Source organism: Trachurus japonicus, chromosome 9, assembly GCF_045865225.1.
Source record: "Trachurus japonicus isolate A0001 chromosome 9, Traja_1.0".
NCBI classification, from domain to species: domain Eukaryota; kingdom Metazoa; phylum Chordata; class Actinopteri; order Carangiformes; family Carangidae; genus Trachurus; species Trachurus japonicus.
In genome coordinates, this window is record NC_140915.1 from 7239777 (window position 1) to 7260955 (window position 21179).

The window sequence follows — 21179 nt, forward strand, 5'->3', positions numbered from 1 at the left end:
TTGGCAATCTAAATCTCCTGCCAGAGGGAAGGAGCTCAAACTCGGCATGGAGAGGATGGTCAGGACACTGAATGATGTCCTGACCATAGAGGCATCAAAAGTTGAATATCTGAATGAAAACACATTATATATGCCAAACATGGAGGTCCTGTGGAACATTAGTTGTAAAATAAATGTGTTTTATGTTTGTTGTTTCTTTAGGTTTCTTCTCTCCATAAACCATTGCTGACCATGGATCCTGAACAACCTGGTGAGTCACTCAGTCTATATTACTCTAACATACAGTAGGTGAGATGATGTGAGTTTGAAGAACAGATCCACGAGTGTGAAGGTTTATCAGAAAACATTTGGGTTGTACTACAACCCTGGTTTTACGAATGCGAACTAGAGTTTGTACTAATTCCTTTATTACCACCGAATAAAGCAATAGCCTTTTCCACCCAACCAAGTGGCACACTTGGCTGTGACAGGCTGTGATTGGGCCACTTGGGCCTACGTCACTGCACCTGTCCTGCAGTATAAAAACCCTCACAAACCGCCTACCGTCCTCGTGTAACTGTAATTCAGCTCCTGAGTGGATGTCAGCAAGGTCTGATTACTCTCATTCTCATTCATAAAACCAGGGTTGTAGCACAACCCAAACGTTTTACTTAATTTCGAACTCGAGTTCGTACTAATGACATATGTATACCAACCCTTGCTGACACAAAGGTCAAGACCACTGGAGACGCCTGCAGGCCCTCAAGCAGTGCAGACCCCTTTCATAAACATCTATCACAGACTAAATACACTTTACATGGCCAGACCTTGGTAAATATTGCAGTGCTTATAGATAGATATCACGTGATGTCACACAGCGATCGCAGCCGGTCACAGTGCCATCTTAAATGCACCGGCTATGTCTGTATCAAGTACCAGACTTCAATGTCATGGCGACATGTGTGCATCCCAGAAACGCTGACGATATGAGCTGTATCATCGTGTGCGTGTGTTACTGTGAGAGAGAGTGTGTGTCTGTGTGTGAGAGCTAGACAGATTGACAGTCAGATTAATTTTATTTTTACTGCTGTGTTTACCATTTAATGTCTATTTGTTAGCCCACCCAACCAATGTCACCACCAGCTGCCACTGATGTAATTACTGGAGCGTGAGTTGCGGTCACTGTTACGAATGTTGAGTATGGAACAGAGATGAATGTCCCAGGTTTGTTAATGAGTTGGTTGACCACTTATGATACTAATGCTGCGTTCCAGGCAGGCTTTTGAAATAGTAAATTACAGCTTCAAGTCACAACTTACGACTTTGTAGCGTTTCAGGCAACCCACTCGTGTTTTTCCGACCTGTTTTACCGGTGAAAGTCACTATAACGGCCACTCGTAACTTCCGACCGGTGAACTCGTACCAGATCGAACTGGTACCACTTCACAGGTCGGAAAAACACGAGTTACGAGCTGCCTTGAACGCACCATAACAGTCCTCGTCCCTACGTCACCACATTCACGGCGTCCCTTGGCTGCACACACAGCCCTGCATGCCGTTCTCTCTCCTCATTGGATAAAAACTGCGATAAATGTTTTCTCCTCGGCTCAGAGCAGAGCAGAGGGACTGACAGACCCGTGTTTCAGACCAAACACTCTATGTAAGTGATTGCTGTCGGAAGATATAACTATTTAAGACTTATATTAACACAAATATATCACTTACTTCTGCTTTAAATATAGCGAGCTTGAAAGGCTCTACTTCAACTTGTAAGTCAACTTATGAATCTTATACAGTACAGTGCGGCCTTCTCACAGCACAACTGTGTGGTTGTCACAAAATGCATAACTTTTTTTAAAACTTTTTTATTTTATTTTTTTTATTTGTATTATTACATAGCGCGATACAGGTGATAAGACAACATGAAACAGGGAACAATACAAGTGTAAATATTCATTACAACACGAAACAAGAGGGGATGTTAAATTCTAATATGTCAAAATACACAATGATAACTACTGTATAACCTGTATAACTAAACAACATAAACAAAGTGTGTGTGTGTGTGTGTGTGTGTGTGTGTGTGTGTGTGTGTGTGTGTGTGTGCGATGCATGAGCTTAGGCAGATGGAAGGAAAAGGAGAAAGAAAAAGAGGACACAAAATGGATAGCTGAGTCTGTGTTTCCCACATAGAGGCAGCAAGGCTGAAAGCAGAACCAATGTTATTTAAAAATGCACACATTCTCTCATCTTACACACACACACACTCTTAAAGCTTCAGTTGGTAAAAATTATTCAGTCATATTTTCTGGAACTGTCACTATATTCTGATAGTTGGACATTACCGTAATATAAATCGCGCTGGAATAAGTCGCAGTCTGTTTTTGAGGATCACAAACTGGGACAACAAGGTTTTCTGTTCCTATTTTTTAATAAAAAATGTTATTCTACAACGAGTCTACAACATGGAGTTTCTGTGCTGCATTGTAGCTCTTGCTATTAAATTGAAAAAAGAGATTGCGGGGTAATTTGAATACTGTACATTTAGCGCAATATAGTGTGAACATGAACTGATGAAGCCTCTTGGCTTGGCTTTCTTTGAGATAACTATGACCTGGACAAATGAGAATATTATTTATCCTTCTCCAATTCAGTGTTTTGAACTTGATACTGTGACAGTAATTACTGCTGTTTGTTTCATCAAAGTCAGCAGCACATTAACTGAAATCTCTTCCCTGTTCTTCTTCTTCCCATGGGGCAATGTGTATATTTGTGAAAATAGTTTGTCTGAGGTTAAATCTATATTTATGTTTTTAGACAAATCCCAGAACCGCAGCAGGAGCCCAGCCATCCGCTCGAACAGTGAGTTAACCTGCATGAGACATCAGTTCATCTGAGGAATTAAATAATCTTTACTCCTTATTATTCAAACAATCATTAAGTAATATCAGTATTGCTTAGTGTAGGAACCTACATGTATTCTAGTTTTTCATGATGCTATAGTATTAGATCACATGTAAAATAAGTACTTACTTTAAATGTTTCAAGTTTCATATCCTTCCTCATAGTTACACAAGAATCTCAAATTGAAAAGAAACTAGCTACCTGTTATTACAGAACTCCACCTCAGAGAGTGTCACTCAGAAAAGAGCAGTCTGATGTAGCACATTTATTTTGAAATCAGTCCTTACGTTACTTGCAGGTGGGAGCTTCCCGTGGGATTTTAAAATCTCAATAGCTACATCAGAAAAAAATTACCACAAAAAACAGAAAAAAAATAGTCAGAAGAACAGAAAAAAATATTTAAAAAACAAACCAAAACAAATTACTCAGAAAAAAATGATTTTTAATAATTATTATTATTCAAGTGAATGCAATACGCTTCCGTAGATAACAGACTGAATATTGACATCTCTTTAAATTATGGGATGCATCTGAGGCACTGTGGCAGTGGCAGCTCTTAGTTGTGGCACCCAACAGTAAGTCTGTTTTTACATGAGATCTGAATCCACAGTGAGCTTAATACAGTGACAGTAATATTAATAGTATTACTGCTGTTTGTTTCATCAAAGTCAGCAGCACATTAACTGAAATCTCTTCCCTGTTCTTCTTCTTCCCATGGACCATATTTGTGAAAATAGTTGTATCATTTGAAAGGTTTTAAATATATGTCTGAGGTTAAATCTATATTTATGTTTTTAGACAATGGTAAATCAAACTCCCCGAGACGGCGCAGCATGAGCCCTCCACCCATCCGCCCAAACTGTGAGTAAACCTGCATGAGACATCAGTTCATCTGAGGAACTACATAATCTTTACTCCTTTTTATTCAAACAATCATTAAGTAATATCAGTAGTGTAGGAACCTACACACATTCTGGTTTTTCATGATGCCACTGTATTAGATTACATGTAAAATAAATACTTACTTTTCAAGTTTCATATCCTTATAGTTACAGAAGAATCTCAAACTCCTGAGTGCGGCAGCAGCTTTCATGACCTGCCACCTGACAGTGAGTCAAACTGAACTGACAGTGTTTGGTGTTTGTCCAAAGATGCTGAAAATACCATTCATGTTGTGTGTCCATTAAGATATGGCATGATAATATATGATTAACCTGATCTTACCTTTCCTATATTGATTATTAGTGTGAATGCGGAAGCATTCACACTATTGTTATTCAAATCTTATTCTCTTTTTTTAATATTATTAGTGTGACTGCTGAAGCAGTCACACTATTGTTCTTCTGTTTGGCCATTTTCTTCCGCCTTTTTACGGTCTTCTTCTAGTCCTTCATACTTTGTGCTATTTCAACAATTCATATATCAAAACGTGCAGCTTCTTTTGAACTTTATCGGCATTACTTTTCTCTTTTTAACTATTTATACTTTTTCAAATATTCAACTTTTTCACAAAAAATCTCACATTCATCAAAGTCTCAACCTCTCTTCTTCACAACTCCGCTGTAGTGTAGGGGTTAGAGTGGATGCTTGCCAACCCTAAGGTCACTGGTTCGAATCCAAGGGAAGAACTCTTGTTATGTTATGTTGAATTCTGCTCTCCTCCACTGCCTTCAATTGGTTACAGGTGTTTGTTATCTCCTTGATTACTCATACCAGTTTGCAGCACAGCATCACATTACAATGAATGACAACAGTTTTGAACGCAGTGTGCTCTCTGTAGCTGAGTGGCAGAATAAAGGTTTAGTGATCATATGGTTATGGGTTCGATTCCTGCCTCAGTCTCTTCACTTCATTGCTTGACTTTTGATTCCAATTATTCAGCTGTCATTGGACAGTCTTTGATTCCTCATAGTATAAAGCTCATTGTAACTCAGGTTCTCTGTGGCCATATGGTTAGTGCTCAGCCTGAAATTCACAGACATTTTCATTCTAAGTCATTCAAGCTTGACTCTCAAGCTTTCTTGATGTTGACAGTGTGCAGATCATTAACAGACAACAGTCTCTGCAACTGTGTGTGCACTGTGGCCTAGAGGCAGAGTGGAAGTCTAATGACCATGAGGATGTGGGTTCGATTCCGACCTTGGTCAAACATTTGTATGGTGATCACTGCTTGCACTATTTGCTAATTCTGCAACAGCGTTCAGTTGCTGTCAGCAGTCACACCATTTCCATTCTTGGAAATGCTTTTTCTAGTTAGTATTACAATACAATAGTGCTGAAGCAGTCACACTATTGTTCTTCTGTTTGGCCATTTTCTTCCGCCTTTTTACGGTCTTCTTCTAGTCCTTCATACTTTGTGCTATTTCAACAATTCATATATCAAAACGTGCAGCTTTTTTTGAACTTTATCGGCATTACTTTTCTCTTTTTAACTATTTATACTTTTTCAAATATTTAACTTTTTCTGATTTTTTTCAGCTTTATAATGTGTGTGTGTTGCGTCTAACGAGCAGAGCCAGAGTGGTGTCAGAGTGGATAGAGGCAAAAAAACATTCTAGAGTTTTTCTGGCTAAACTGTCAGCACGGCCACAAATTAAACTCTAGACAAATTATTTTCTCCAGTTTTGTAGCCACACTTGTCTTCTGGCTAAAATTCTGGTCAAAAATGCAAAGAGACTTAGATAATAATTTAAAATATTTTTTAAATGCAGCCAGGGAGCTCTCTGCTCCCATTCAGCTCAATGCATTTTTTTCACATCAGCAGGAGAAGGAGCTCAACTTTGTAACTTGCTGTTAAGTGCTTTTTAATTCATTTTAATTCACCAAAAAATAGTCACAGGTCACAAAAAAGTCCTCTCCTTACTTGGTGTGGCTAATGTATACTCATTTATTTTTATTTTAAGCATCATTGAAAAATCTCACATTCATCAAAGTCTCAACCTCTCTCCTTGACAACTCCACTGTAGTGTAGGGGGTAGGGTAACTGCTTGCCAACCCTAAGGTCACTGGTTCGAATCCAAGGGAAGAATTCTTGTTATGTTATGTTGAATTCTGCTCTCCTCCCCCGCCTTCAATTGGTTACAGGTGTTTGTTATCTCCTTGATTACTCATACCAGTTTGCAGCACATCATCACATTACAATGAATGACAACAGTCTTGAAAGCAGTGTGCTCTCTGTAGCCAAGTGGCAGAGTAAAGGTTTAGTGATCATATGGTCATGGGTTCGATTCCTGCCTCAGTCTTTTCACTTCATTGCTTGACTTTTGATTCCAATTATTCAGCTGTCATTGGACAGTCTTTGATTCCTCATAGTATAAAGCTCATTGTAACTCAGGTTCTCTGTGGCCATATGGTTAGTGTGTTAGGTGTTGTGCTATTTCAACAATTCATATATCAAAACGTGCAGCTTTTTTTGAACTTTATCGGCATTACTTTTCTCTTTTTAACTATTTATACTTTTTAAAATATTTAACTTTTTCTGCAAATTAAACTCTAGACAAATTATTTTCTCCAGTTTTGTAGCCACACTTGTCTTCTGGCTAAAATTCTGGTCAAAAATGCAAAGAGACTTAGATAATAATTTTAAATATTTTTTAAATGCAGCCAGGGAGCTCTCTGCTCTCATTCAGCCCAATGCTGAGAATTCTCCACAACTCTGTCTGAAACATGCTTATGTCTGTGCTCTCTGTGGCGAAGTGGCAGAGTAAAGGTTTATTGATCATGAGGTCATGGGTTCGATTCCTTACTTTTTTTTTTAAGCAGAAGCCAGTGATCCTCTTATCAAAGGTTTTCTTTACCCCTCACATACTGTCTCTGTCTGTAGCCTAGTGGTTAGCTTGCTGGTCTGGAGACCTGAAGGTTGCTGGTTCAAATCTTGCCTCAACAACAATTATACTGAATTATTTTCCCAGTCGTCCTCTGTTGACTTCTGATAACTTGCTTCATGTTGAAACTGCTGCTCTCAGCCTGAAATTCACAGACATTTTCATTCTAAGTCATTCAAGCTTGACTCTCAAGCTTTCTTGATGTCAGAGTGAGACAGTGTGCAGATCATTAACAGACAACAGTCTCTGCAACTGTGTGTGCACTGTGGCCTAGAGGCAGAGTGGAAGTCTAATGACCATGAGGTTGTGGGTTCGATTCTGACCTTGGTCAAACATTTGTATGGTGATCACTGCTTGCACTATTTGCTAATTCTGCAACAGCGTTCAGTTGCTATCAGCAGTCACACCATTTCCATTCTTGGAAATGCTTTTTCTAGTTAGTGTGAATGCAAAAGGCATTCACACTATTGTTATTCTGTTCGGCCATTTTCTTTGTTAGTGTGACTGCTGAAGCAGTCACACTATTGTTCTTCTGTTTGGCCATTTTCTTCCGCCTTTTTACGGTCTTCTTCTAGTCCTTCATACTTTGTGCTATTTCAACAATTCATATATCAAAATGTGCAGCTTTTTTTGAACTTTATCGGCATTACTTTTCTCTTTTTAACTATTTATACTTTTTAAAATATTTAACTTTTTCACGAAAAATCTCACATTCATCAAAGTCTCAACCTCTCTTCTTCACAACTTCACTGTAGTGTAGGGGTTAGGGTAACTGCTTGCCAACCCTAAGGTCACTGGTTCGAATCCAAGGGAAGAACTCTTGTTATGTTATGTTGAATTCTGCTCTCCTCCCCCGCCTTCAATTGGTTACAGGTGTTTGTTATCTCCTTGATTACTCATACCAGTTTGCAGCACATCATCACATTACAATGAATGACAACAGTTTTGAGAGCAGTGTGCTCTCTGTAGCCGAGTGGCAGAGTAAAGGTTTAGCGATCATATGGTCATGGGTTCGATTCCTGCCTCAGTCTTTTCACTTCATTGCTTGACTTTTGATTCCAATTATTCAGCTGTCATTGGACAGTCTTTGATTCCTCATAGTATAAAGCTCATTGTAACTCAGGTTCTCTGTGGCCATATGGTTAGTGCTCAGCCTGAAATTCACAGACATTTTCATTCTAAGTCATTCAAGCTTGACTCTCAAGCTTTCTTGATGTTGACAGTGTGCAGATCATTAACAGACAACAGTCTCTGCAACTGTGTGTGCACTGTGGCCTAGAGGCAGAGTGGAAGTCTAATGACCATGAGGATGTGGGTTCGATTCCGACCTTGGTCAAACATTTGTATGGTGATCACTGCTTGCACTATTTGCTAATTCTGCAACAGCGTTCAGTTGCTGTCAGCAGTCACACCATTTCCATTCTTGGAAATGCTTTTTCTAGTTAGTGTGACTGCTGAAGCAGTCACACTATTGTTCTTCTGTTTGGCCATTTTCTTCCGCCTTTTTACGGTCTTCTTCTAGTCCTTCATACTTTGTGCTATTTCAACAATTCATATATCAAAACGTGCAGCTTTTTTTGAACTTTATCGGCATTACTTTTCTCTTTTTAACTATTTATACTTTTTCAAATATTTAACTTTTTCACAAAAAATCTCACATTCATCAAAGTCTCAACCTCTCTTCTTCACAACTCCACTGTAGTGTAGGGGTTAGGGTAACTGCCTGCCAACCCTAAGGTCACTGGTTCGAATCCAAGGGAGGAATTCTTGTTATGTTATGTTCAATTCTGCTCTCCTCCCCCGCCTTCAATTGGTTACAGGTGTTTGTTATCTCCTTGATTACTCGTACCAGTTTGCAGCACATCATCACATTACAATGAATGACAACAGTTTTGAAAGCAGTGTGCTCTCTGTAGCCGAGTGGCAGAGTAAAAGTTTAGTGATCATATGGTCATGGGTTCGATTCCTGCCTCAGTCTTTTCACTTCATTGCTTGACTTTTGATTCCAATTATTCAGCTGTCATTGGACAGTCTTTGATTCCTCATAGTATAAAGCTCATTGTAACTCAGGTTATCTGTGGCCATATGGTTAGTGTGTTAGGTGTTGTGCTATTTCAACAATTCATATATCAAAACGTGCAGCTTTTTTTGAACTTTATCGGCATTACTTTTCTCTTTTTAACTATTTATACTTTTTCAAATATTTAACTTTTTCTGCAAATTAAACTCTAGACAAATTATTTTCTCCAGTTTTGTAGCCACACTTGTCTTCTGGCTAAAATTCTGGTCAAAAATGCAAAGAGACTTAGATAATAATTTTAAATATTTTTTAAATGCAGCCAGGGAGCTCTCTGCTCTCATTCAGCCCAATGCTGAGAATTCTCCACAACTCTGTCTGAAACATGCTTATGTCTGTGCTCTCTGTGGCGAAGTGGCAGAGTAAAGGTTTATTGATCATGAGGTCATGGGTTCGATTCCTTACTTTTCTTTTTAAGCAGAAGCCAGTGATCCTCTTATCAAAGGTTTTCTTTACCCCTCACATACTGTCTCTGTCTGTAGCCTAGTGGTTAGCTTGCTGGTCTGGAGACCTGAAGGTTGCTGGTTCAAATCTTGCCTCAACAACAATTATAGTGAATTATTTTCCCAGTTGTCCTCTGTTGACTTCTGATAACTTGCTTCATGTTGAAACTGCTGCTCTCAGCCTGAAATTCACAGAAATTTTCATTCTAAGTCATTCAAGCTTGACTCTCAAGCTTTCTTGATGTCAGAGTGAGACAGTGTGCAGATCATTAACAGACAACAGTCTCTGCAACTGTGTGTGCACTGTGGCCTAGAGGCAGAGTGGAAGTCTAATGACCATGAGGTTGTGGGTTCGATTCTGACCTTGGTCAAACATTTGTATGGTGATCACTGCTTGCACTATTTGCTAATTCTGCAACAGCGTTCAGTTGCTATCAGCAGTCACACCATTTCCATTCTTGGAAATGCTTTTTCTAGTTTTTCTTCTTACTACTTTCCGCCTTTCTACGGTTTTAAACTAGTCCTTCATACTTTGTGCGATTTCAACAATTCATATATCAAAACGTGCAGCTTTTTTTGAACTTTATCGGCATTACTTTTCTCTTTTTAACTATTTATACTTTTTAAAATATTTAACTTTTTCTGCTAATTTTTTTCCCATAGGAATGCATTGAAAACATCTTCAAACTTTTAAAATCTTCTTACTACTTTGAACCTCTAAAACTTCAGCATACTTTCTCCCACAGACTCCATTTGACTTTTAAACTGTAGACGAACTTTTAATCTATTCACATATTACTCAGCTTATTGATATCTTCAACAGTTTTTAGGTATTTGGCTGTTTTAAAATCATTAAAATTTTCGACAAAATCCAACTTTATAATGGTTGTGTATTGCGCTTAACGAGCAGGGCTTAGAGTGAGTGACATCATCGTTAGAGTGAGAGGGATCGAAAAAACATTCAGGATTTTTTCTGGATAAATTGCCAGCACGGCCACAAATTAAACTCTAGACACATGATTTCCTCACCGGTTTGTAGCCACACTTGTCGTGTCTCATCTGATGTGCTCAAAACAGCAGACAGACTTACAGAATTGTCTCAATGAGCTTAATTGTCCAGCTAGACCCGCTCCAGTGGCTCATCCACTTCAATATAAAAGTAGGAGCTGATTTTTTTAGAAAAACAGAAATGCCCCACTTTTCTACCTTGCGACGGCAAGAAAAGTTTTTGCCCTACAAACATTTAATGCACATTGGCTCGCTCAGGAAGGTCTCCTTGCCCCGATGGTCAGGACCACATTCTGATAAGAGTTACGGTTCTCTTTTTCTGGGCTGTTTTGGGAAGCTGCACAGAGCTCAAATCTCTCTGCTCTGCTCTGCTCTGTGTGCAGTTGGTCCAGCTGTTGGGGCCAGCTCGTTATCATGTCTATTAATAGAACAGTGCAGGTGCAGCCTGGCCGCTCGTTAAGATGTTTTTAAACACAGCCCCACACACACACATGATAAACCAGACTGACAGAGGATGTCCACGCACAAACACAGGCATCACACTCACACAGACAGACACACACAGACACTCACACACAGTCACACATGCACACATACACAAACAGACAAACAGACACAACACAACACTGTTCCACACAGTAAAATGTAAGCATGGTAGTCGCCATGGTAACTTCTGAGGGCAGGCTGCCACGCAGGTGTAATCAATCAGATCATTAGGGAGAGAGGAGTTCTGTGGCGCTTATCAACAGTTTTACTTTCTGCACATGTACACACAGACAGAGAGACCGTCAGACTCACACACCCAGACACACACACAGGTTTTCAGCTCAAATTCATCAGCCTCTCAATTATTTTATACTTTTGATGTAAACATCTCCAACAATTTATATTTTTCTCATGAATTTCAGTTCAGACATTTAACCTTTCCACCTCTATAAATAGTAGTGTAATTCCAGGTGGAGCCTAGGACATAGGATCTATCTATCTATCTATCTATCTATCTATCTATCTATCTATCTATCTATCTATCTATCTATCTATCTATCTATCTATCTATCTATCTATCTATCTATCTATCTATCTATCTATCTATCTATACCCCTCCCTATTTTTTAACCCCTCTGATCTATCTATCTATCTATCTATCTATCTATCTATCTATCTATCTATCTATCTATCTATCTATCTATCTATCTATCTATCTATCTATCTATCTATCTATCTGTACCCCTCCCTATTTTTTAACCCCTCTGATCTATCTATTCTTTCTTTCTTTCTTTCACTCCATTTCTGTCTTTTTACTTCTTTGTTTGCTTGATTGTTTCTTTCTTTCTTTCTTTCTACTCCTTTTCTCTTCCTTTGTTTTTCTTTCTTTCTTTCTTTCACTCCATTTATGTCTTTTTACTTCTTTGTTTGTTTGTTTGTTTGTTTGTTTCTTTCTTTGTTTGTTTCTTTCTTTCTTTCTTTCTTTCTTTCTTTCTTTCTTTCTTTCTTTCTTTCTTTCTTTCTTTCTTCAGCTCATTCAGCATTGCATTCACACCATTTCCATTCTTGGAAATGCTTTTTCTAGTTAGTGTGACTGCTGAAGCAGTCACACTATTGTTCTTCTGTTTGGCCATTTTCTTCCGCCTTTTTACGGTCTCCTTCTAGTCCTTCATACTTTGTGCTATTTCAACAATTCATATATCAAAACGTGCAGCTTTTTTTGAACTTTATCGGCATTACTTTTCTCTTTTTAACTATTTATACTTTTTCAAATATTTAACTTTTTCACAAAAAATCTCACATTCATCAAAGTCTCAACCTCTCTTCTTCACAACTCCACTGTAGTGTAGGGGTTAGGGTGGATGTTTGCCAACCCTAAGGTCACTGGTTCGAATCCAAGGGAAGAATTCTTGTTATGTTATGTTGAATTCTGCTCTCCTCCCCCGCCTTCAATTGGTTACAGGTGTTTGTTATCTCCTTGATTACTCATACCAGTTTGCAGCACATCATCACATTACAATGAATGACAACAGTTTTGAAAGCAGTGTGCTCTCTGTAGCCGAGTGGCAGAGTAAAGGTTTAGTGATCATATGGTCATGGGTTCGATTCCTGCCTCAGTCTTTTCACTTCATTGCTTGACTTTTGATTCCAATTATTCAGCTGTCATTGGACAGTCTTTGATTCCTCATAGTATAAAGCTCATTGTAACTCAGGTTCTCTGTGGCCATATGGTTAGTGCTCAGCCTGAAATTCACAGACATTTTCATTCTAAGTCATTCAAGCTTGACTCTCAAGCTTTCTTGATGTTGACAGTGTGCAGATCATTAACAGACAACAGTCTCTGCAACTGTGTGTGCACTGTGGCCTAGAGGCAGAGTGGAAGTCTAATGACCATGAGGATGTGGGTTCGATTCTGACCTTGGTCAAACATTTGTATGGTGATCACAGCTTGCACTATTTGCTAATTCTGCAACAGCGTTCAGTTGCTGTCAGCAGTCACACCATTTCCATTCTTGGAAATGCTTTTTCTAGTTCTTACTACTTTCCTCCTTTTTACGGTCTTTAACTAGTCCTTCATACTTTGTGCGACTTCAACAATTCATATATCAAAACGTGCAGCTTTTTTTGAACTTTATCGGCATTACTTTTCTCTTTTTAACTATTTATACTTTTTAAAATATTTAACTTTTTCTGCAATTTTTTTCCCATAGGAATGCATTGAAAACATCTTCAAACTTTTAAAATCTTCTTACTACTTTGAACCTCTAAAACTTCAGCATACTTTCTCCCACAGACTCCATTTCACTTTTAAACTGTAGACAAACTTTTAATCTATTCACATATTACTCAGCTTATTGATATCTTCAACAGTTTTTAGGTATTTGGCTGTTTTAAAATCATTAAAATTTTCGACAAAATCCAACTTTATAATGGTTGTGTATTGCGTTTAACGAGCAGGGCTTAGAGTGAGTGACATCATCATTAGAGTGAGAGGGATCGAAAAAACATTCAGGATTTTTTCTGGATAAATTGCCAGCACGGCCACAAATTAAACTCTAGACACATGATTTCCTCACCGGTTTGTAGCCACACTTGTCGTCTCTCATCTGATGTGCTGAAAACAGCAAACAGACTTACAGAATTGTCTCAGTGAGCCTAATTGTCCAGCTAGACCCGCTCCAGTGGCTCATCCATTTCAATATAAAAGTAGGAGCAGATTTTTTTAGAAAAGCAGAAATGCCCCCCTTTTCTACCCTGCGACGGCAAGAAAAGTTTTTGCCCTACAAACATTTAATTCACATCAATGTGCTCAGGAAGGTCTCCTTGCCCAGTAGTCATGACCACATTCTGATAAGAGATTTACGGTTCTCTTTTTATGGGCTGTTTTGGGAAGCTGCACAGAGCTCAAATCTCTCTGCTCTGCTCTGCTCTGTGTGCAGTTGGTCCAGCTGTTGGGGCCAGCTCGTTATCAAAGTCTATTAATAGAACAGGTCAGGTGCAGCCTGGCCGCTCGTTAAGATGTTTTTAAACACAGCCCCACACAGACACATGATAAACCAGACTGACAGAGGATGTCCACGCACAAACACAGGCATCACACTCACACAGACATCACACTCACACAGACAGACACACACAGACGCTCACACACAGTCACACATGCACACATACACAAACAGATAAACACACAAACACAACACTGTTCCACACAGTAAAATGTAAGCAGTTAGTTGAGTCACCATGGTAACTTCTGAGGGCAGGCTGCCACACAGGTGTAATCAATCAGATCATTAGGGAGAGAGGAGTTCTGTGGCGCTTATCAACAGTTTTACTTTCTGCACATGTACACGCAGACAGAGAGACCGTCAGACTCACACACCCAGACACACACACACAGGTTTTCAGCTCAAATTCATCAGCCTCTCAATTATTTTATACTTTTGATGTAAACATCTCCAACAATTAATTTTTTTCTCTCTTTCAGTTCAGACATTTAACCTTTCCACCTCTATAAATAGTAGTGTAATTACAGGTGGAGCCTAGGACAGAGGATGCAGCTTTTAACATGTGTCCTATCTATCTATCTATCTATCTATCTATCTATCTATCTATCTATCTATCTATCTATCTATCTATCTATCTATCTATCTATCTATCTATCTATCTATCTATCTATCTATCTATACCCCTCCCTATTTTTTAACCCCTCTGTCTCCTTTTTTTCTTTCTTTCTTTCTTTCTTCTACTCCTTCATTTGTATTTTATGTAACTTTTTCTATCCTTCCCTCTCTATCCATCCATCCATCCATCCATCTACCTCTTTCTATCTATCATCCCCCTCTCTCTTTCTTTCTTTCTTTCTTTCTTTCTTTCTTTCTTTCTTTCTTTCTTTCTTTCACTCCATTTCTGTCTTTTTACTTCTTTGTTTGTTTGATTGTTTCTTTCTTTCTTTCTATTCCTTTTCTCTTCCTTTGTTTTTACTCCATTTCTTTCTTTCTTTCTTTCTTTCACTCCATTTCTGTCTTTTTACTTCTTTGTTTGTTTGATTCTTTCTTTCTTTTTTTCTACTCCTTTTCTCTTCCTTTGTTTTTACTCCATTTCTTTCTTTCTTTCTTTCTTTCTTTCTTTCACTCCATTTCTGTCTTTTTACTTCTTTGTTTGATTCTTTGTTTGTTTGATTCTTTGTTTGTTTGATTCTTTCTTTGTTTGTTTGATTCTTTGTTTGTTTGATTCTTTGTTTGTTTGATTCTTTCTTTCTTTCTTTCTTTCTGTCCTTTTCTTTTTTCTCTCTTGTTTCAATCTTTCTTTCAACAATTTCTTCAGCTCATTCAGCATTGCTGGAAGCATTCACACCATTTCCATTCTTGGAAATGTTTTTTCTAGTTGTATTTTGTCATTAGTAATTTAAACAATGTGTGCATCGGAGGTAAGGGGGGAGAGAAAAAATGCGCAAAGTTTTAGAGAGTGATTAAATGTATGACTGACAACATCAAAGTACAAACATTTACTGATAAGGTATAAAATAATATTGAACATGAGGCACAATCTTGTTTCTGTCACAAATTAATGTTTAACATGGTATATAAAAAAGAACAACACACAGGTGATTTAACATTACAATTTCATAGTATAGACTATCATAGTTAAGCTGATTTACTGTACACACACTGCACTATTAAAAAGGCTTGTGTTGCTGCCATTGACAGAATTAATTTTCTTTTCAGTGTCTGAGTTGAGGGTTGTTCTGCTGGGGAACAGCTGGTCTGAGAGGAGTTCAGTGGGGAACTTCATACTGAGAGAGACCAAGTTCAACACGGAGGAAGAACCAGACTGTTGTCAGAGAGAGAGTGGACAGTGGAAGGGGAAACAAATAGTCCTCATCAACAGTCCAGATCTTCTGCATCCAAACATCTCTGAAGACAAACTGACAGAGTTTATAAGGGACTGTGTGAGTCTCTCTGATCCTGGACCTCATGTGTTCCTGCTGGTTCTACAGCCTCAAGACTTCACTGAGGAACACAAACAGAGGCTCTGCAGAGTCCTGAGACTCTTCAGTGATAAATCATTTGATCATTCACTGATGCTGATATCAACACCCAGAGAGGAGAGTTCAGGTGAAAACTACATGAACCATCCACCATTAAAACACATGATCAGAATCTGTAGATACAGATACTTGAAGCAGGAGAACCTTGAACTTCCAGAGCTGTTAACAAGAATGGGTCAAATTGTGAAGGAAAACAATGGACATGTGAGCTGTGATGTTTTTGAGGAAGCATCTTCAGGTTTGACATGTGATCAGGAAAACCTGAAACAAGAGGAAGGAACCAGTTCTAACTTGGCTCTTACAAAAACTGTTGGTAAGTGCAGGACAATCACTCAGTAAATTACAGCTTTAATTTTCAATCATTGAAAACAGAATCATACTTTTGTATTTGATGTTACTGTGTCTTTGACAGAGGTGAAAGCTCCCAGTGAATGTTCAACCATGACCCAACCATGTAAGTGTAACATCATTATTATCCAGGAAAATAAAGCAGCAATATGTAACACAATGTTTAGATGAGACATTTCTGACTGACTTTACAGATACAGATTTACATCTGTAGAATCAGTAACTTAATGAAAAGGGTCCATAAATAACAAACTGGAAATTAAATCCACAGGTGCCCATTTGATAGACTGTAACTGAGAGAAGATTTGTGTATTTAAAATTACATTGAAAACAAATGTTGATACATATTAGGCAATCACTCATTTATGTATACATCTGTGTTAAAGTAATGATTGAATACACCCAATATAATGAACTGTAATAATAATGACAATGTGTTTTTATGATTTTTTAGCAAATGAAATGAGGATTGTGATGATTGGTAAAAGTGATGACAAAAAGAAAACACTCTACAAATCTTTCACTGGGAGCAAAACATTAATTATGGAAAGGAAAAAAGAACAAAAACACTGTGAGGCTGCCAGAAAAGAGTGGAGAGGAAAACCATTCACAGTGGTGAACACTCCAGACATGTTCAGTCTGTCTGCGAAAGAATTAAGAGAAGAAGTGAAGAACTGTGTGTCTCTTTGTTCACCTGGACCAAATGTTCTGCTGCTGTTGGTGAAGCCTTCTGAGTTCAGTGAGAAATACAGAAAAACACTGAACTCCATCCTGAGTTTGTTTGGTCAAGATGCTTTGAAACACTCGATGGTCGTCCTAACAGAGAAGATGAATAAATCACAATCCACTGCTCATCAACTGCTTCTAGACTGTGGAGAAAGACAACACAACATGTTTGAAGATGACCAAAATCATCTGATGGAGAAGATTGAGAACATTGTGCAAACAAACAGAGGAACCTCCCTCACCTTCACTGAAGAAACCAGGAGAACAAAGTCTGGACCCATGAAACCAGCTTTAAACCTGGTTCTGTGTGGGAGGAGAGGAGCAGGGAAGACTTCAGCAGCTGAGGCCATTTTAGGTCAGACAGAGCTTCATTCAGTCTCCAGCTCATCAAAGTGTGTTAAACATCAGGGAGAGGTGTGTGGATGTCAGGTTTCCCTGGTGGAGCTTCCTGCCTTGTATGGAAAACCTCAGGAGGAAGTGATGAAGAAAGCGTTCAGGTGTATCTCCCTCTGTGATCCTGAGGGCGTCCATGGCTTCATCCTGGTCCTACCTGTGGGTCCCCTCACTGATGAAGACAAAGGAGAGTTAAAGACCATCCAGAACACGTTCAGCTGTAGAGTCAATGACTTCACCATGATCCTGTTCATGGAGTCAGATCCTACAGCTCCAGCTGTTGTTAACTTTGTCAGAGATAACAGAGACATCCAGGAGCTCTGTCAGAGCTGTGGAGGAAGATATGTTGTTGTCAACATCAAGGACAAACAGCAGATCCCTGAGCTGTTGGACACTGTGGACAAGATGAGAGCTGACAAGGACAAACCATCCTGCTACACAACTGAGGCGTTTGCATATGTGCAAATAGAAAAAATTACCCGAATGCAAACGGAACTGGAGGAGTGGAGAACAAAAGGCAAAATGAGTTGTAAGTACTGAGCAATTATTGGGTATGTAAATAGGCATATAATGAGAACTTGAACCATTTTGGACCATGTTTTTTAAATTATTTTTTTCAACCATTTTTAGACATTAAAGCAGAAGTAAGTGGTCCGATCGTTTTCGCTAATGCTGCGTTCCAGGCAGGCTTTTGAAATCGTAAATTACAGCTTCAAGTCACAACTTACGACTTTGTAGCGTTTCAGGCACCCACTCGTGTTTTTCCGACCTGTTTTACCGGTGAAAGTCACTATAACGGCCACTCGTAACTTCCGACCGGTGAACTCGTACCAGATCGAACTGGTACCACTTCACGGTCGGAAAAATACGAGTTTCCTTGAACGCACCATAACAGTCCTCGTCCCTACGTCGCCACATTCACGTCGTCCCTTGGCTGCACACACAGCCCTGCATGCCGTTCTCTCTCCTCATTTTGCCGTCTAATAAGTAATACTGTCTGCATTTAAATAAACTCCAAGTCTTCATCTTTCACAGGTGATGATGAGAAGAATAACTCAGACTGTCTCAGGATTGTGCTGATAGGGAAGACTGGAAGTGGAAAGAGTTCTACAGGAAACACCATACTGGGAAGAAAAGAGTTCAAAGCTGGATCAAGACAAACATCAGTCACCAGGTTTTGTCAGAAAGCTCAGGGTGAAGTGGACGGTCGTCCTGTTGTTGTGGTCGACACTCCTGGTCTGTTTGACACAACCTTGTCCCATGAACAGGTTAATGATGAGATGGTGAAATGTATCAGTCTTCTGGCTCCAGGTCCACATGTCTTCCTGATGGTGTTACAGATCGGAAGATTCACAGACGAGGAGAAGGAGACACTGAAACTCATCAAGGAAGTCTTTGGTAAGGATTCAGAGAAGTTCACCGTCATTCTGTTGACAAGAGGAGATGACCTGGACCATGAGGAGCTGTCTGTTGAAGAGTACATCAAAGACAAATGTGATGATTCCTTTAAGAAGTTGATCTCAGACTGTGGAGGAAGATGCCATGTGTTTGCTAACTATGATAAACACAATCACACACAAGTCAAAGAGTTGATAAAGAAGATCGACACCACGGTGAAGACAAATGGAGGCAGCTGCTTCACTAATGAGATGCTGCAAGAGGCTGAAGCAGCAATACAGAAAAAAATGGAGAAGATCCTGAAGGAGAATGAAGAGATGAAGAGAGAGAAGGAGGAACTAGAAAGAAAACATGAGGAAGAAAAAGAGGACATGAAAAGAAGAATGGATGAACAAAGTGCAGAAATTGAACACGAGAGAGAACAGAGAGACAAACAACTTAAGGAAATGGAAGAAAAGATAAAGGAAGAACGTGACGAGAAACAGAGAGAACAGGAAGAGAGAGAAGAAGAAGGAAGGAAGAAGAAAGAACAGGAAGAAATTCAACGACAAAAGTGGGAAAAAAAGTTAGAAGACCTGGAGGACAAAATAAGATCGGAATCAGAATCAAAGGAAACCATTAACAGAGAGCTGAAGGAGAGTAAAGAGAAGATGAGGGCCTGGGAGAAGACACAAGAAGAGTGGTGGGAAAAACGAAAACATGAAGATGAACAGAGACAACAGGAAGAACAAGCAAGGCTTAGAAAACTGCAAGAAGAATATGAACAAGAAAGAGTAAAATCTGAAAACGAAAGGAAAGAAGAGGACAGAATGAGAAGAGAACAGCAAGAGAAGGAACGTAAAGAATTAGAGGAAAACTTTAAGATAGAAATGGAGAAGATGAAGAAGAAGTATGAGGAGGAGGCCAGAAAACAAGCTGAAGAATTCAATGAGTTCAAAGAGAAAAAGGAGGCAGACTTTGCAGCTCAGATAGACATATACATGGAGGAAGTGATGGATCTGCAGAAAGAAATAAAGGAAAAACAAAGAGAATATAAAAACCTACAGGATCTCTCACAACACAAAGAAAAATCTCTGAAACAACATATGGATGAACTGCAGGACAAACAAAAAGAAGAGATGACTGAGTTGATTCTGATACTTCTGACCCAGAAGAAAGAAAACAGGAAGAAAATCAAGGGGATGCAAAAAACACAGAAAAACGAGGTGGATGATCTTCTGAAAGAACATTCACATGAAAACAAAAGAAAAGAGAAGAAAAAACTGGTTGAATTTAAAGAAAGACACAAAGTAGAAATGAAAACATTGGAGAAAGAACTTGTGAACCAAAGTAAAGAAAATCGGAGGATGAGTAAGGCTGAGCTGTCTATCAAACAGGAGCAAGAAATTCATGAGTGGAAACTGAAGTTTATGAAACTCCAGCGACAAAAGCAGAAGGAAGAACTGGATGAACTACAGAGAGAACACGAGAAGAAACTCAATGAATTAAAAGAGGAACTTTTGGAAGAAAATAAAACAAATGAGAAAGAAAAAATGGGTGAGCTGCAGAGGAAACATGAGGAAGAGATGAAAGAGTTGAAAGAGAAAATTGCGATCCAAGATAAAGACAGTGACAGGCAAGACCTGGAGGAACTGCAGAAAAAACATGAAAAGGAAGTTGTTGATCTGAAAGAGAAACTTCTGAGCCCAGAGGAGCAGCACCCCTGTCAGATTTCATGAGGAAAAGATCCAAAGTGCAGAGAAAAACTGAGATAACATCAAGTTAGACCAGAAAAACACAAACACTCTGCTAGTAGAAGGGCAACTTTCTTTTGCCAGCTATTTTGTTTTTATTGCCTTTCAAGGATAATTTGCTATGCTGTTTGCTTTTTAATTTGTTGTCCTATCTTTATGTAAAGTAGCCTACTCTGAACTGCATCTGCATTATATGGTGCTATATAAATACAATTGAATTTGAATAATTTTCAAAGCATGGGTTTTCTGCAAAGGATTTTTTTTTTTCAAATTCAAATTCATTTTCTTTTATTCTTTACTTCAACTGGCTGTTGAAACTATTTACTGGTTTGTTTGTAGATTCCCCTATATGATCATGTTAAATAATTATTTCGATTTTTCATGATGTCCACAAATGGATTTATACTGTATTATTACTTGTTGAATTAATGATGTTAAAGTAACATTGCGGAGTTTTTCGGCCTTAAAATAATGTTTCCAGAATCCAGACTCATTGCAATGGTAGAAAAATGGTTAATAGGATGAATGGTGCTGCCGCTGCAGCCTGAGCGGGGTCGCGTCGGCTGAAACTGCACTATGTAACTTCCCTGCACGGGTACGAATCACTCTGTCATTGGTAGGTCAAGCTGATCATGTGACCACCTACCTGTTCACACTGAGCAGCCATATTTGATTACCTATTTCACCATGAACTGAGCTGACTAACTAACATTTTGCCTTTGTCCTGACGAAGGCCTTTTTGGCTGAAATGCGTTGGCATGTTTTTATTAGACTAGCCACGAATTAAGGTGTTTTAAAGCAGAAGTAAGCGAT

General features: G+C 38.8%; 1 protein-coding gene across 1 annotated transcript; it reads left to right on the forward strand.

The window, feature by feature from the left end:
* Positions 1–231: 231 nt before the first annotated feature.
* LOC146980855 (uncharacterized) lies at positions 232–20697 on the forward strand. The gene is made up of 5 exons (XM_085788029.1): positions 232–250; positions 15446–16081; positions 16181–16222; positions 16571–17764; positions 18271–20697. The coding sequence occupies exons 1-5, from the start codon at positions 232–234 to the stop codon at positions 20349–20351; spliced, it is 3972 nt and encodes a 1323-aa protein (XP_085644155.1). The 3' UTR covers positions 20352–20697.
* The last annotated feature ends 482 nt before the right edge of the window (positions 20698–21179 follow it).

Coding starts and splice junctions, on each gene's coding strand:
- LOC146980855 (XM_085788029.1), top strand. Junction 16,082..16,180: donor GGCTCTTACAAAAACTGTTG/GTAAGTGCAGGA, acceptor TGTCTTTGACAG/AGGTGAAAGCTCCCAGTGAA. Junction 16,223..16,570: donor TTCAACCATGACCCAACCAT/GTAAGTGTAACA, acceptor ATGATTTTTTAG/CAAATGAAATGAGGATTGTG.